The sequence below is a fragment of the Giraffa tippelskirchi genome, chromosome 3 (assembly GCF_054371585.1).
Source record: "Giraffa tippelskirchi isolate mGirTip1 chromosome 3, T2T-mGirTip1v1.2.pri, whole genome shotgun sequence".
NCBI classification, from domain to species: domain Eukaryota; kingdom Metazoa; phylum Chordata; class Mammalia; order Artiodactyla; family Giraffidae; genus Giraffa; species Giraffa tippelskirchi.
Genome location: NC_137277.1, coordinates 5,700,305 through 5,713,511, shown reverse-complemented (window position 1 = coordinate 5,713,511; position 13,207 = coordinate 5,700,305). Strand labels below are relative to the sequence as shown.

Genomic DNA, 13,207 nt, shown 5'->3' with positions numbered 1-13,207 from the left:
AAAGCCTGACCTGGGAAGGAGAAACTGAAATCAACCAGTTGACCGAACCCCTGTTCCCAGCTCCCCCTCCAGCCGTGTTACTCAACGTCCGGGAAGGGTTGTCGGGGTTCCCGGCTGGGGAGAGAGGTCGAATGAGGCCTCTGAGATGGAGGTACCGGTTCGAGGCTGGAAAGGAAGGCTGGGCAAGAGACCCCAGGGGCTCGGAGCGCACCCCGCCCGGCTAAGGTTCCAGGCTGCCACTGCTGCCCTCCGGCGGGTCCCGGAGACGCTGGGCGCCCGCGGCCGCGCAAACGGCTCGCGTTTCCGCGGGGCTCGCTCCCGGGCCTGGCTCGGGGCCGCCGCCGCCGCCCCCCCTCCCCGCGCGCAGGCTGCTCTCCAGTCGCGGCCACGGGGTAGCGCTCGGCCCCCCTCGCCGCGTCTCCGCCTCCGCCTCCGCCGCGCTCGTCCCCGGCTCGCGCTGCCCCCGCAGCTCCCGCTCGGCGCAGGCAGGAGCGGTTCTCCGGACAACGAGCCCGGGAAGCCGAGGGCGGCGGGTTCGGCCAGCGAGCGGCCGAGGCGGGCGGAGGCGGCGGCGCGACCGAGGCGCTGGGGCGGGCGCGGCGGCCGCTGCTTCTCCGGCCCGGGCGGTCGGCGCGCGCCGGGCGTCCGAGGAGGCGCCGCGCCCCCGGAGCCGGGGCCGCCTGCCGGGCTCTCCGCGCGTCTCGCCGAGAGCTCTGGCCGGGGCGCAGCGGAGGGCAGAGCCGCCGAGCTCCAGCCTCGGGCCGGCAGGAGCCTCCGCGCCCGGGCGCCGGCCACCAGGCGGGATCGCCGAGCCCAGCAGCCGTCCCCGCCGCCCCGCAGCCGGCGCGGACATGGGCGCGCGGGGCGGCGCGCCGGGCCGCGGGACCCGCAAAGTTTGCTAGCCCGCTGGGCGCGGAGCCGAGGGCGCGCCCGGGCCGGGCGTCCCCGTGAGGGACCGAGAGTCCCCGGGCTGAACGCCGGGGCGGTGGAGCCAAGAGGGGTGGCTCGGCCCCGCCAGATGCCGGCTGCAAAGTTAGAGAGAAGAAAACTTCAGCTTCAGGGAGGTTCGGACCGCTACGCTCACCGCGCCCCCCGAACCCCGCGCCCCTGAAAGAAGCCCGGCAGCCGCGTCCACCGCCGCGCTCGCCTCCCGCCCGGCCCCGGGGGCCCGGCGCCCAGATCGGCGGTGACTGCGTCCGCGCCGAGCACCCAACCAGGGGGCGGGGAGGGGGCGGGGGGCGGGCAACGTGGCCACCGGAGGAAGTTTCCCGAAGTTGTCGGTTTATTCCGGAGACCGGCCCGCGACCCGGCCGGATCGCCGAGGCAGCCCTGCGCGGGAGAAGTCGGAGTTGGGGTGCTCAGGGGGGAGGCGCCCCGAGACCGAGAGCGGCCTCTCCTGCGTCTCCTTGCTCGCCCCTCGCCTTCCCGGCGCGCCACCAGGGATCGGACTTGGACTAAAGAAGAGGAGGAACGGTCGGGGTCGCCAGCGCCGCCCCTCCCGGGTGGATACCGCTCCGGGTCGGAGCCGCGGGGTACCGAACCCCACCAGGATTATAAAACAGTACAGAAGAGACCCCTTCCGAAAACAAGGCTGGCCACCATGTGGGAACCGCTCATCTGGACGCTGCTGGTCCTGCACCGGATCCGCGCGACCGGAGCCCAAGGTATGGGGGTTCACCCCCACGTGGGGTGGGGGAGAGGGGGCGGGGGGCGGGAGCCCGCTGGCTTCACGACGGCCTCCGGGACCCGGGTCTTGGCCGGGGCAGAGCCCTCTCCCGGGAGTTTCAGGATCCGTTCCCCGAGTTTGGGGGCTCTTTTTCGGGGGATGGGGCGGTCTTGTTGAGACTTGTGGCTTCCGAATGAGGGAAGGTGGGGGTCCATGCAGGGAGGCGTCGCCCGTGGAGGCTGAGAAGAGCCTCAGAGGAGTGGGGGGGGGGGTGTCGCTACCCCCGCCCCCCGCCCGCTGCGAGCGCCCTCGAGCTGGCGTGGGAGGGGCGACCCTTCCTTGCGGGGCTCAGCGCCCGGCGGCACCCAGCGGCTCAGGCGGCTCCTGGGCCCCCGCTTGGAGTCCGCGGGGACAGGCAAGGCCCCTCCAGGCACGCGCTGGCCACTCTGGGGCAAGAGAGGGAGGCGGCAGGGCGGCTGAAAAGAGCCGGAGCAGAGCGGGGGGTGCCGGCTTGGACGCCGCGGAAGGGCACTTGCTGGGCCTGCACGTCCCGGAGCCCGCGCCCGGCTGCCTGGCCGGCCGCCGGGGCCGAGGGTGCTTCAGGGTGCGCGCCCGAGCCGAGGTCGCGAGCGCAGCCCAGGACCCACCGGGGAGGCGGTGCCCTGGGCGGTCGGAGGCCGTCTCCCCTCCCGCCCTCCGCAGACACACACTCAGCATCCCGCCTCTGCCGCCCAGTTTTGTCTGCAGCCGCCGCTCTGACCTGTAGCTGCCGGGAGCGGCCTCCCGGTGGAGAAGGGCCGGCGGCTTTCGGGTGGGGTTGTCGGGGCCGAGGAGGAGGCGTGATCCGCCCTGCCCTCCTCCGGAGGGCGGGTACCCAGACACCCCCGAGCCCTCCCGCCGGTCACCGCGGGGGAGGGGGGCTGCGCCCGTGCTTCTTGCCTTTGCTGTTGGCGGATCCAGACCGCGGTGCCCGCGGTGTCCGAGCGGCGCCTGCTGGGGGCGGAGAGAGACGAAGCCTGGACTGAGCTCAGGACTCCCTCCCGGGCTTGGCCTTGCCTATTCCAGGCTCGGGAGGGAATCTGGACCCGCCGCTGGGGGTACGGAGCGGGGAGAGGGGGGAGCCTCCGGTCTGCGAAGGCTGCAGCCTCTAAAGAGCCCCACCCCATCTCTGGGGTCCCAGAACCGCAGGGAAGAAGGGACCTCCATGCCCCCAGCGTCAGGCGCTCCAGAGAGCTGAGATCAAACGGATTAAAAATAATCAGCCCTCACTCACAGGGTTGAGGGGAGGATTTTACAGCGTAATTTATGTTAAAGCACTTAGAAATTTTTTAATGGGGCCCTGCAAATATAAGGTAATAAAAGTTATTATTATTTTTACGATCATCGTAAAATCTTCCAGCAGGCGGGGACTTCAGAGGTCGTCTTGTTCTAGTAGCCATTTAACAGATGGGAAGACTGAGGTCTGGGACCTTAGGTGACTTGCCCCAAGCTACTGGGGGCAGGAGTCAGAACCCAGACCAGGTTAGTTCTAAGCCCCTCTCCCCCTTCAACGAGGACCATCTGCAGCTGAGGTGGACCCTAGGACAGGGTCCTTCTTCTGAGGGCCAGGGGAGGATGGTGAGGGTGATAGAACAGGAACAGGTCAGCGTGCCCTAGGACACGTCCCAGCTCTGCTCTGAGATGCCGGTGGGGTTACTAGCTGAAAGCCAGGACACAGGGAGGACTCTGTCTGGATGCTTCCAACTTAATTACAGCACAGACTCCACGGTGTCTCTGGGCAGCTGGCTCACTAGTTCTTGTCCCAGCCAGGACCCGGCTTGTCAGGAGTCCCCAGGGCACCTGAAGCCTCTCCTTGCAGTCACTGAGTCGTTTCCATGACCCACCTCCACACCTGGCCCAGCCCCACCTAAGGCCAAGCGCCGTCGCCTCGCATCCGCCCTGCTGAAGGCCGGGCCGCCCTGTGTCCCGGTGCTTCCGATGGGAGGGGCTCGCCCGTCAGAAGCAGTAAAGGTCTCTGATTGATTCACTCTCTCCCGCTTCTCTTGTTTGCTGCCCGCCTGAGTGTGGCTGCCCAGGTCCCCTGCCGCGCCGTTTGTATTCTCTGACTCCGGGTCCTCTGCTTCCATTTGTCTCCTGGGCGGCGGGCCGTGCAGAGCATTGTGGGGAAACCTGGTCTCCGCCCGAGTCTGGGGGCTCTGTTGCCTCCTGTGTTGGGTTAGGAGGGTCAGGCGTGGAGCTCCAGGGTCGCTTCTCATCTGCTCTGGGGTTGAGAGAGGAGTTTCTCCTTTGCCTCTCTTCTCCATGCCTTTAACCCTTTGTGGGTAGTTGCCTGGAGCATCCCTCGGAAAGAGGAGCCTGGTGGGCTACAGTCCATGGAGTCACAGAGACTCGGACATGACTGAGCGACTAAGTACATCCAAAGCCACTGGCCCTGTCTGTCACTTTTGAGCCCATGAACCCCGTTCTTGACTCGTGATACAGAGAGGGGAACCAAGCAGTCTCCCTCTCTGGGGACAAACCTCACATTGGCCAGTGCCAGACTTTATCTCCACTGAGCCTAGTTGTTTTTCTCGGGTTCTGGCAACATTACCTGTTTATACTGAAAGCTACCCCTCGACCATTTCCCCTGAAACTCAGTGTCACAGGGGTCCCGTGTATTCCCCAAACTAGGTGCAGTGATGTGTGAAAAGAGCTGAGTCCATAAGAGGGAACCAGGTATCCAGGGGACGTCCAGCAAGAGTCTGGTGCGTGGACGGTGCTTCTTCTTGCTGCTGTTGAGTCCCTCAGTCGAGTCCGACTCTTTTGCAACCCCACGGACTGCGGCCGGCCAGGTTCCTCTGTCCACCGGACTCTCCAGGCAAGAATCCTGGAGCAGGTTGCCATTTCTTCCTCCAGGAGATCTTCCTGACCCAGGGATTGAACCCACATCTCCTGCATTAGAGATGGGTTCTTTACCACTGAGTCACCTGGAAAGCCCTAGAAGGTGCTTAGTAAAGGGTGATTGTTATTGTTGTCATCATGATTGTTTTTACTCTAAGCCAAGGGACCACGAGGAGTGGGTTCCAGGCCACCCACTGAAAAGGCCTTGAATGCCTTTCCCTCACTCAGGACCCTTCCTTGAGTTCGCTCTGTGGCCACGTCATCGTGACTCAAAGTGGCCCCCTGGCAGTGCTGCTCTGGGCTCCCAGGCTCTCGCATTGGAGAGTGGGTGCATCTTAAGAGCCTGGCAAGATGTCTCACATGCCTCGAAGACTTGACCACTGCTACTGGACATCCCAGGGAGGCCTGGAGGCTGGAAGCTGCGGCCCAGCCAGCTGGTCCACAAGGTTCACGGAGGGGAGTCTGAGCTGAGGGACCCAGGCAGTGGGAGGACTGGGAGGTCCAGCAGCCCTGGAGGCTCCTGAAGGCTCCGGAGGGAGAAAGTTTAGTGCTGGAAGGTAATCACAATGAAAGCCCAACAGCACTCAAGGGAATGGGATGAAAGTTTAATTACATGGTGTGGCTAAGCTGTAATTATTAATTACTGACAGCAAAAAATAACTTATTGATCAGGGCTCCTTACTAATTACCACGAGGCCGAGTGGCATGCTTGCCTGGGGCTCAGCTGATGTGTCTCAGGAGCCTCACATGACGGTGGGCCGGCGGGGGGGAGGGGGGGTCCCTGTTCCCCTCCTTCCCTTCTCCCAGGGCCAGAAATGTGGCTCTCCGCCCCGCACACCCCTTGCCCTCGCCCTCTGCGCCCCCGGGCTTCGGCTGGGCAGTCTGGAACATTTCTGGCTGTGGTTCGATGAACGCCACGGTTTGGTGCTTTGTCTTGGCCACAGAAGCCTCACCCCCGCCTGGGATGGACAGATTCAGGACCCCCACCCAGAGAACCGAGTCGTGCTGGCAGCCTGATACCTGCCTCCGAAACTCTCCCTTTCATGCATTTGTACAGCAAATATTTATCGACCGCCTCTCCTTTATGTCCTCTGCTGGAAGGCCAGAGTAGGGGCCAGCAACCTTGTTCCATCAAGAAAGGGAGGCTGGGAAAGAGGCCAAGTCCTTTACAGCAGTTCTCTGTTTAAACAGTGCCTGAAGGGCCGACTTTAAAATAATGTGTTAAACTGCATATTGGTATGCATTGGATCTGGTACCACGGAACACAGTTGGGCTGTAAGCTAAACAGTAATAGAGACTGAACTTGTTCTTCGTCCTTGGGACTTACATGGATCGGTTCGTTTGACTTGAAACATGAAAAATCTTCCAGTGCTGTTCCCACTCTGTCCACAAGCCTGGGACAAGCGGCCATGTGATCTCTACTTGTATACCCCTGGCAACGGGGGACTCACTACATTACAAAACAAGCCGGTTGTTAGACAGCTGTGCTTTGTGTTGGTGAACCTTCCTGGAGCGGGTTTTCCTAGCCCTTGAAGGAACTCTCTGATTGACTGGAACCACCCCCTTTCCTTCCCGTCCTCCCCACTCCCTCTGACTCCAGGCCCCTTAGGGAGTTGGAAAACTGAGCTGGAATTGACGCTGGGTGTTAGGGTGCTGCCTGTGGGATTTCCACCCTGGCCCCGCCTGGAGTGTGTTGCCACAGACGGCCCTGAGGCTGGGGGAATGAGTCATCATAAATTTGGGGCCTTGGGATGCCAAAAGCAACAAGTGGGCCAGCGGCAGCCCCACGGCCTGTAATGGAAAGGGAAAGGAGCCTGGTCGCTGAGACATCCCTGCCTTTCCTCAGCCTCCCACCCACTCCGGTTGGCTGGGGCGGAAGGCGGAGCCGGGGAGCCAGGCTGGTGAACAGAGGCTGAGCAAGAGACACCCCCCCCCCCCAGCCCTGGGCTGCTCAGGGTCCAGGGGCAAAGCGAGGGAGGGGCTGCCCAGCTTGTCTCATCCGGTTCCCTGAGCCAGGGATACAGAGTTTCAGGTGTACAGCAAAGTGGTTCAGGTATCCATATACATGTATCTATTCTGTTTCAAATTCTTTTCCCATTTAGGTTGTTACCTAATATTGAGCAGAGTTTCCTGTGCTTTACAGTAGGTCCTTGTTGGTTATCCTTTTATTTTTAAAGTCTTTCTCGAATTTGTTACAATATTGCATCTGGGTTTGTTTTTTGTTGTTGTTTTTTTAAAGGTTCTGGTTTTTTGGCAGTGAGGCACGTGGGGTCTTAGCTCCCTGACCAGGAATCAAACCTGCATCCCCTGCATAAGAAGGCAAATTCATAACCACTGGACCAGTAGGGAAGTCCCAGTTATCCATTTTAAATATAGCAGTGTGTACATGTCCATTGGGAATATTGTTTCTCTTGAGACAGGAGCCGGTGCTCAGACTTCCTCGCCCCTCTTCCCAGCTTTTCCCACCTCTGGCCCTGCAGGTAAAGCGGCCTTTAGCATCCTGTCCTCTGGGTTGGGTCCTTGCTGAATCCCTGTCATCCAAACTCCATCTTTCTATGAGGAGGAAATTGGCAGGACTGGTAGGAGGCTTGGGTAATGCCCATCCAGGCGTGGAGGCACCTTTTGAAATACATGAGAGGGGAAGACTCGCATCTGCAATTAAATGCTCTAATCGGGCTCACTTCCCCTTGCAGCCCATTGGCCAGAGCTGATCATGTGGTCCCCACCCAGTGGTCCTTTCCAGGCAAGGGAGCTGGGGAGTGCAGGCTTCCCTGTGCTGGAAAAAGAGCATCTCAGCGCGCACTGGTGATGCTGAGCCTTCCTCACAACCGCAGGGGCGACATGGTGGTCTCCAGAAGGGTGTTTCGTACAGAGCAGTCACTTAACCCAAGACAGGGCCATCCCTCAGGCACCCCCCGAGCTGCCCCTAGCCAGTGCTGTTTCTTCCCTGCCTTTGAGATTTTTTTTTTTTCCTTATGCTGTTGAGAGGTGGCCAGTGGCTTGGAACTGGGCCGACCTGGGTTCCAGCTCTGCCACTTTGCGTTCCATCACTTGGACGCTCAAGCCCTGTTGGCTTGTTTGTAATACCAGGAGAAGTAAATGAGATAACGCAAACAGAGTACTCAGCGTGGCGCCTGACACATCGCAGGCACTTAATAAGCTAATTTAACTGTGTTTGCACTTCTGTGTTTGCCCTGCTGAAGGGTCTTCAGATTGGATCTCAGGTTGCATTTTGTTCCCAGGTTTTCCCCCTGTGGTATCTTTTCTCTGTATTTCTCCCATGTCTTCCTCTTGCTTCACTTTCATGTGCTTCTTCCCCAGAGTTGAGCGACTTGGCTGCTTCTTCCCATCCTAGGTGGGGCGTGGCACAGCGGTAAAGAATCCACCTGCCAATGCAGGAGACGTGGATTCAATCCCCGGGTTGGGAAGATACCCTGGCGTAGGAAGTGGTGCCCCACTCTAGTATTCTTGCCTGGGAAATCCCATGGACAGAGGAGCCTGGCGGGTTACAGTCCATGGGGCGGCAGAGAGACGGACACGGCTGAGACAGAACACACCCCGTCCTGGGATGTCCAGAGGGGAAGCCAGCTCACACATGGCGCCCATTTCTCCACGCCAGGCGCGTTCCAATCCTTGTCTGCGTTCGTCCTCCTTCACCTCCAGTGTGTGGGTAAACCGAGTCTCACAGCAATTACCTGCCCAAGGCCCCACAGCTTGGAAGTCAGGATTTGAACCTGGGGCTCTGCGGGGCGTCTTTCCACTGCCTGGGCTGGCCTGTGCCGGCACAGTCTCCTTCACTGACATCTTCCCGGTGAGAGGTGCCAGGCCCGTGGTGCTGCTGGCAGGCAGGGTCTGGTCCCGGGGCAGGAGTGGAGTTTGGAAATCACCCTGGGAAATCTTCTTCCTGCTCCTGACCCCACTCCTGGCTCTCACCTCTGCCCTGGTTCCGTCAGCTGGCAGAACATGCGCCCTCAGGAGGGCAGCCCCTTCCTCCTCGCCTCCTCTCCTGCTTTTCCCTGGCCTCCCTCTTGCGGGGTGGGAGGACCTGGAGATGTTGGGGGAGTCTCCTGAGGGGCATTTGGGTGGTGTTCACGACTGGCTGCCCCGTGACTGAGCTTCACACAGTCTTCTAAGCTGAATGGGGGTGGAGGAGAGAAGCAATTAAAGTTTGATCCATTTAGGAAGCTATTAGTGACCCAGAGGGGTGATGAAATTTTGATGATGTGATAATCCGAAGAGGAGGAAATATTACTGGCCGCAGGCAACCCATTGAGGGAGTTGAGCTTCAGGGGTGGACACGGAGCCTCTCAGGGGCCTGCTGGAGCCAAGACCCCGGATCCCCCACACCCAGACTCCTCTGTGGGAGGGGGCCGTGTTGGCAGAGTCTGAGCCGTGGCACCTGCCTGCCTGGGCTTGTCCCCAGGTAAGGTGAGCCAGTTCTGAGTCTGGTCCAGGTGCTCTGTTCCCTGCTTCGAACCACAAGGGCTGGTTCAGAATGTGCCACCAGAGGGTCCAGATGGGACAGTGCGGACCTGTAAGGGGCCTGAGACATAGGAGACTCCCTGAATTCACTTTCCTGTCATTTACTGCTTGGGTGACCCTGGATAAGTTACACAGCCTCTCTGTGCCTCGGTTTTTCCATCTGTAAAATGGAGATACAGCTGTTCTAAACTCACTGGGTTGTAACAGGGTTTAATGACATATGCTGAGCTCTTAGGGCAGAGCTCGGTGTATAGTGAACACTGAGTAAGTTGTACATCAGTGTCATTATTGGCATCTTGATGTCAAGGAAACACATTCAGCTTCGGGTCTACAATTTATCATGTGCCCTGTCACCAAATACCTCTGCTCCCTTTATCTTTCACAGACCTGCCAGTTAGCATCTCAGCCTCCACTATTAGGGATCTGTTTCTTTGGTTGAGACATTCCCCACCTCTAGCATAAAATGCAGATATACCACAGGGAACCCAGATACCGAGCTGTTATCGGCTGTTCAGGCCTTGAGGTGAATGTCTGTACGAGATCCTTTCCTAGAAACTCAGTTGTCTGCGGGCGACGTTCACGGGCATCTCATTTTCCTCTTTATCCCAACCTATGAAGGATGTGGGCCAGAAAGTATTTGGTTACTCACCTTGTTAGAAAGTTCAGAAACGTGAAGCCACTTGCCGAGGTCCCTTGACTTGTCAGAAAGAGACAGCGAGGGCAGGTCAGCTGCCTCTTAGGTCACAGCTTTTGATCCCGTCAAGACATCCACGTTCGGGACTCACTCGCCTTGCCACTCTGCTTGGGGATTAGGGAGCCGTCTCACGTGACCCCCAGCTCTGCCCCGGCTTGGGTGGGTGCTCGGCCAGGGCACCGGTGCAGGCTGGCATGGCCTCGCCTCTCTCTGAGAGACTCAGACCTCTTTCTGGAGGCCCCATTTGCTCTCCCATGGGTTTTTTTGGTTTGTTTTTGAGATTTTTCTACGTGGACCATTTTTAAAGTCTTCATTGAATGTGTTAAAATATCGCTTCTATTTTTTATGTTTTGCTTTGGTTTGTTTGACCACGAAGCATGTGGGATCCCAGCTCCCCAACTGGGGATCGAACCCACACCCCCTGCAATGAAAGGCAAAGTCTTAACCACTGGACCGCTAGGGAAGTCCCATCCCATGGGGGTCTTAACAGTAGGATCTGAAGGCTGAGACCTCTTGCATCTCTCCTCCCCCACACCCTACTGATAGACCTTTACCCTCGTGGCTTCCTCCACTGGGTACCACCGCCAAGCCCGCCCCAGTCTGCCCTGTGCACAGCTGCAGTCTCCCCTCTCCCCGACCCTGCCCCCCTAAGCCATCAGCGCCCTTCCCTCCTCCCCCCTACCCCTGCACCCCATCCTCCCCTGGGCCCCACGGCTGGAATACGTGCTTCCCAAATGCCCCTGAGCCACTCAGATGCCGATGGCCTGGAAGTCTCACTTGACGCTTGGTCTTGTTGATTCTGAATTATCTCTTCGTGTGTGTGTGTGACTGATTCCTTTAATTATAAACTCCTTGAGTTTAGATAATAACCCTTCATCAACAAGGAGCGAGGTGTTAGATATAAATTATTGTTCGCCATTAATGAAGTCAACCCCTGGAAGCAGGGTGCTGCAGGGGTAACAGTGACGACAGAGAGACGGAAGAAGGCTTGTGACACCACGCGGCCTCGGAGGCCAGGGTCCATTCTCGCTGGGTCCCTCCTGGCTCCCCAGGCCCTCCGTGGGAAAGCATGGGGGCATAGGAACAGCATTCCCCAGCTCTCCCGTGAAGGCCTCTAGGGGTGGAGGAGAGTAGACACATGTACTGGGGCCATCCACCCCACCTTTTCCTTTTTTAATACCCGAGATTTTACATTCCACTCGCAGTCTCTCTGAATTCTATTTTAACACACAAAGGGTATTGTAAAGCCCATTGATGTTGCTGGAAGATGTGGTTCGTCTGCCCCCTGGCTTCCTGGAACCCCCCGGGATAGATGTCAAAACTTGGCTTTGAAAAACGTGAATGAAATGATCTCTCTGGTCAAATCGTCTGTTAAGAGTCCAAGATGCCTTACACATATATATTGCAACCATTTGTGTGGAAGTGTTTCCGTAACGTATCTATCAATATGTACCCACCTCCTAAGATAGTTGTATCCCGGACGTAATCGACCCTGGGCCACCATAACCATCCACCGTGACTGGTCTGGTGCCTTCTGGGTCCCTAGAGGACTCGGCTGTCTGGGTGCTTGGTGTTTGCTGGGTCCTCCCTTCGCTTCCATACCATCAGGGGGCCTGTTTCCTGGCCTCTCCCTGGGCCCTCCGGCACCTCCTCTTTTCATTTTCAGCGGATGAGCCACTGAATGCGTCAGACATCAGCTCCGCCATGTAACTGAAGAAGAGCTGGGAGCAGGGTGTTCAGTGAAGGCCTGACGACTCTCCCAGTGAGAGGCACTGGGCTGTAGTAACCGTGCCTCCTGCCCAGGGGTCTATCTTGTTCACACGCAGATGCCTTCCAGGAGAGCCGACGTGACCAGAAACCATCCTCTGCGAAAGCAGGGCCTTGGAGGACTTCGCTGATGGCCTAGTGGTTAAGAATCGGCCTATCAACGCAGCAGGCATGGTTTCAATCCCTGGTCCGGGATGATCTCACATGCCACGGGGCAACCCAGCCTGTGTGCCACAGCGACTGAGCCTGCGCTCTGGAGCCCACAAGCTGCAGCTGCTGAGCCCGTGTGCACAGGACTGAAGCCTGCAAACCCAGAGGCCGTGCTCCCCAACAGGAGAAGTCCCCGCGATGAGAACGTGAGCACCGCAGTGAAGACCCCACTCGCTGCAACTAGAGAAGGCCCGAGCCAAGAGCAATGAAGACCTGGCACGGGCACAAATAAATAAAGGAAATTATGTTTTAAATGCAGGGCCTTAGTGCGATCTGCATCTTGACGGCATCACCGATGCAGTGGATGTGAACTTGGGCAAACTTCAGGAGATGGTGAGGGACAGGGAGGCCTGGCGTGCTGCAGCCCATGGGGTCGCAAAGAATCGGACACGACTGGGTGACCGAGCAGCAACAGTGTAATCTACATCCCAGCAGCACTCCACGCCCGGCCCCTGCAGCCCTAAATGTTCTAGATCCATTTCAGTCACTCCCCTCCTCCGTTCCTGGTGAGGCTCTCGGGCTTCTGGGTGCAGAGCCCAGAGCATCCACACACTCCCAGGCTCCCCTGGGGGCAGCCAGTCTTCCCCATCACGGTTGTGTGGCCCTCCCTGCCCTGGACTGAAGGAAGGACTCCTGCCCTGAGACCGTGCCGGGCACTCACGCCTTCCTGCTCCATCCACCTTGAAGTCTCCCCTCCTGGTAGATGGATGCTTGCTGACTTGGCCCGGCTCCCAGTGGGCTCAGCCCAGTGGGCCTGGACCTCCCCGTTTGGAAGCCCATCTCCCTGCGCTGGTGAAGCGGCCGTAGGCAGGGTGTTGGGCCAGCGGGCAGGCCGGCACGGGGCCAGAGCTGCCCAGGAGGGTCGGGGGGAGCGCCTGTCATTAGCTCTGCCCCAAGCTCATTACCAGGCTGTGCATCACCGGGTGACAAATGGTTGTCGTCGGGGCAGCAGTAAATACGCTGCTGTCAGCGCTGATGTGATTGCACTAATGAAGAGAGATCTGCCCAGGCGAGACGAGATGCTTCTGGCTGTGGCTCCGGGGGGCTGGGGAGCTCCGGCCACGGCCCGTGCTCCCCACCGCAGGAAGACAGAGGCTGGACGTCGGGGAGAAGGAGAGAGGTGTTGGCATTGAATCCCTTTCTCCTGAGGCTTCAGCGGATGAAGAGCTTAGAAGAGGCCGGAAGCCTTGAGGAAAAAGGAGCATTGTTCACCCCGGGGAGGGAGGGAGGGTGTGATAATGGGGAGCCTGACCTCGGCCTGGGCGCTGGGCAGAGGCACTGGGGACCCGTCGGGTGCACCGCTGTGCTTTTGATGGTTCGGCCTCCCTGGCAGCACCCGGGCTGAGAGCGGCTGCAGGAAGGCGTGGGGGAGAAACACAGGCCCATTGTCTGCGCCCCCGTGCCGGCCACTTCGCCTGCGATGTGAGGACCCATTGTCTGTCCAGGAACTTGGAATGTCCAGCCGCAGGGTCCCGGGAGCAGAGGGCTCCATGTCTCCTGTGCCTCCG

At 59.3% G+C, this 13,207-nt stretch overlaps 1 protein-coding gene across 1 annotated transcript in view; it reads left to right on the top strand.

Annotated features, from left to right (window-relative positions):
• Positions 1 to 483: 483 nt before the first annotated feature.
• Positions 484 to 13,207, top strand: part of SDK2 (sidekick cell adhesion molecule 2) — a 268,402-nt gene continuing 255,678 nt past the window's right edge. The window contains exon 1 of the mRNA XM_081581340.1: positions 484 to 1,664. Coding sequence (XP_081437466.1) covers positions 1,601 to 1,664 — 64 coding nt within the window. The 5' untranslated portion in view covers positions 484 to 1,600. The remainder of the gene's footprint in view (positions 1,665 to 13,207) is intronic.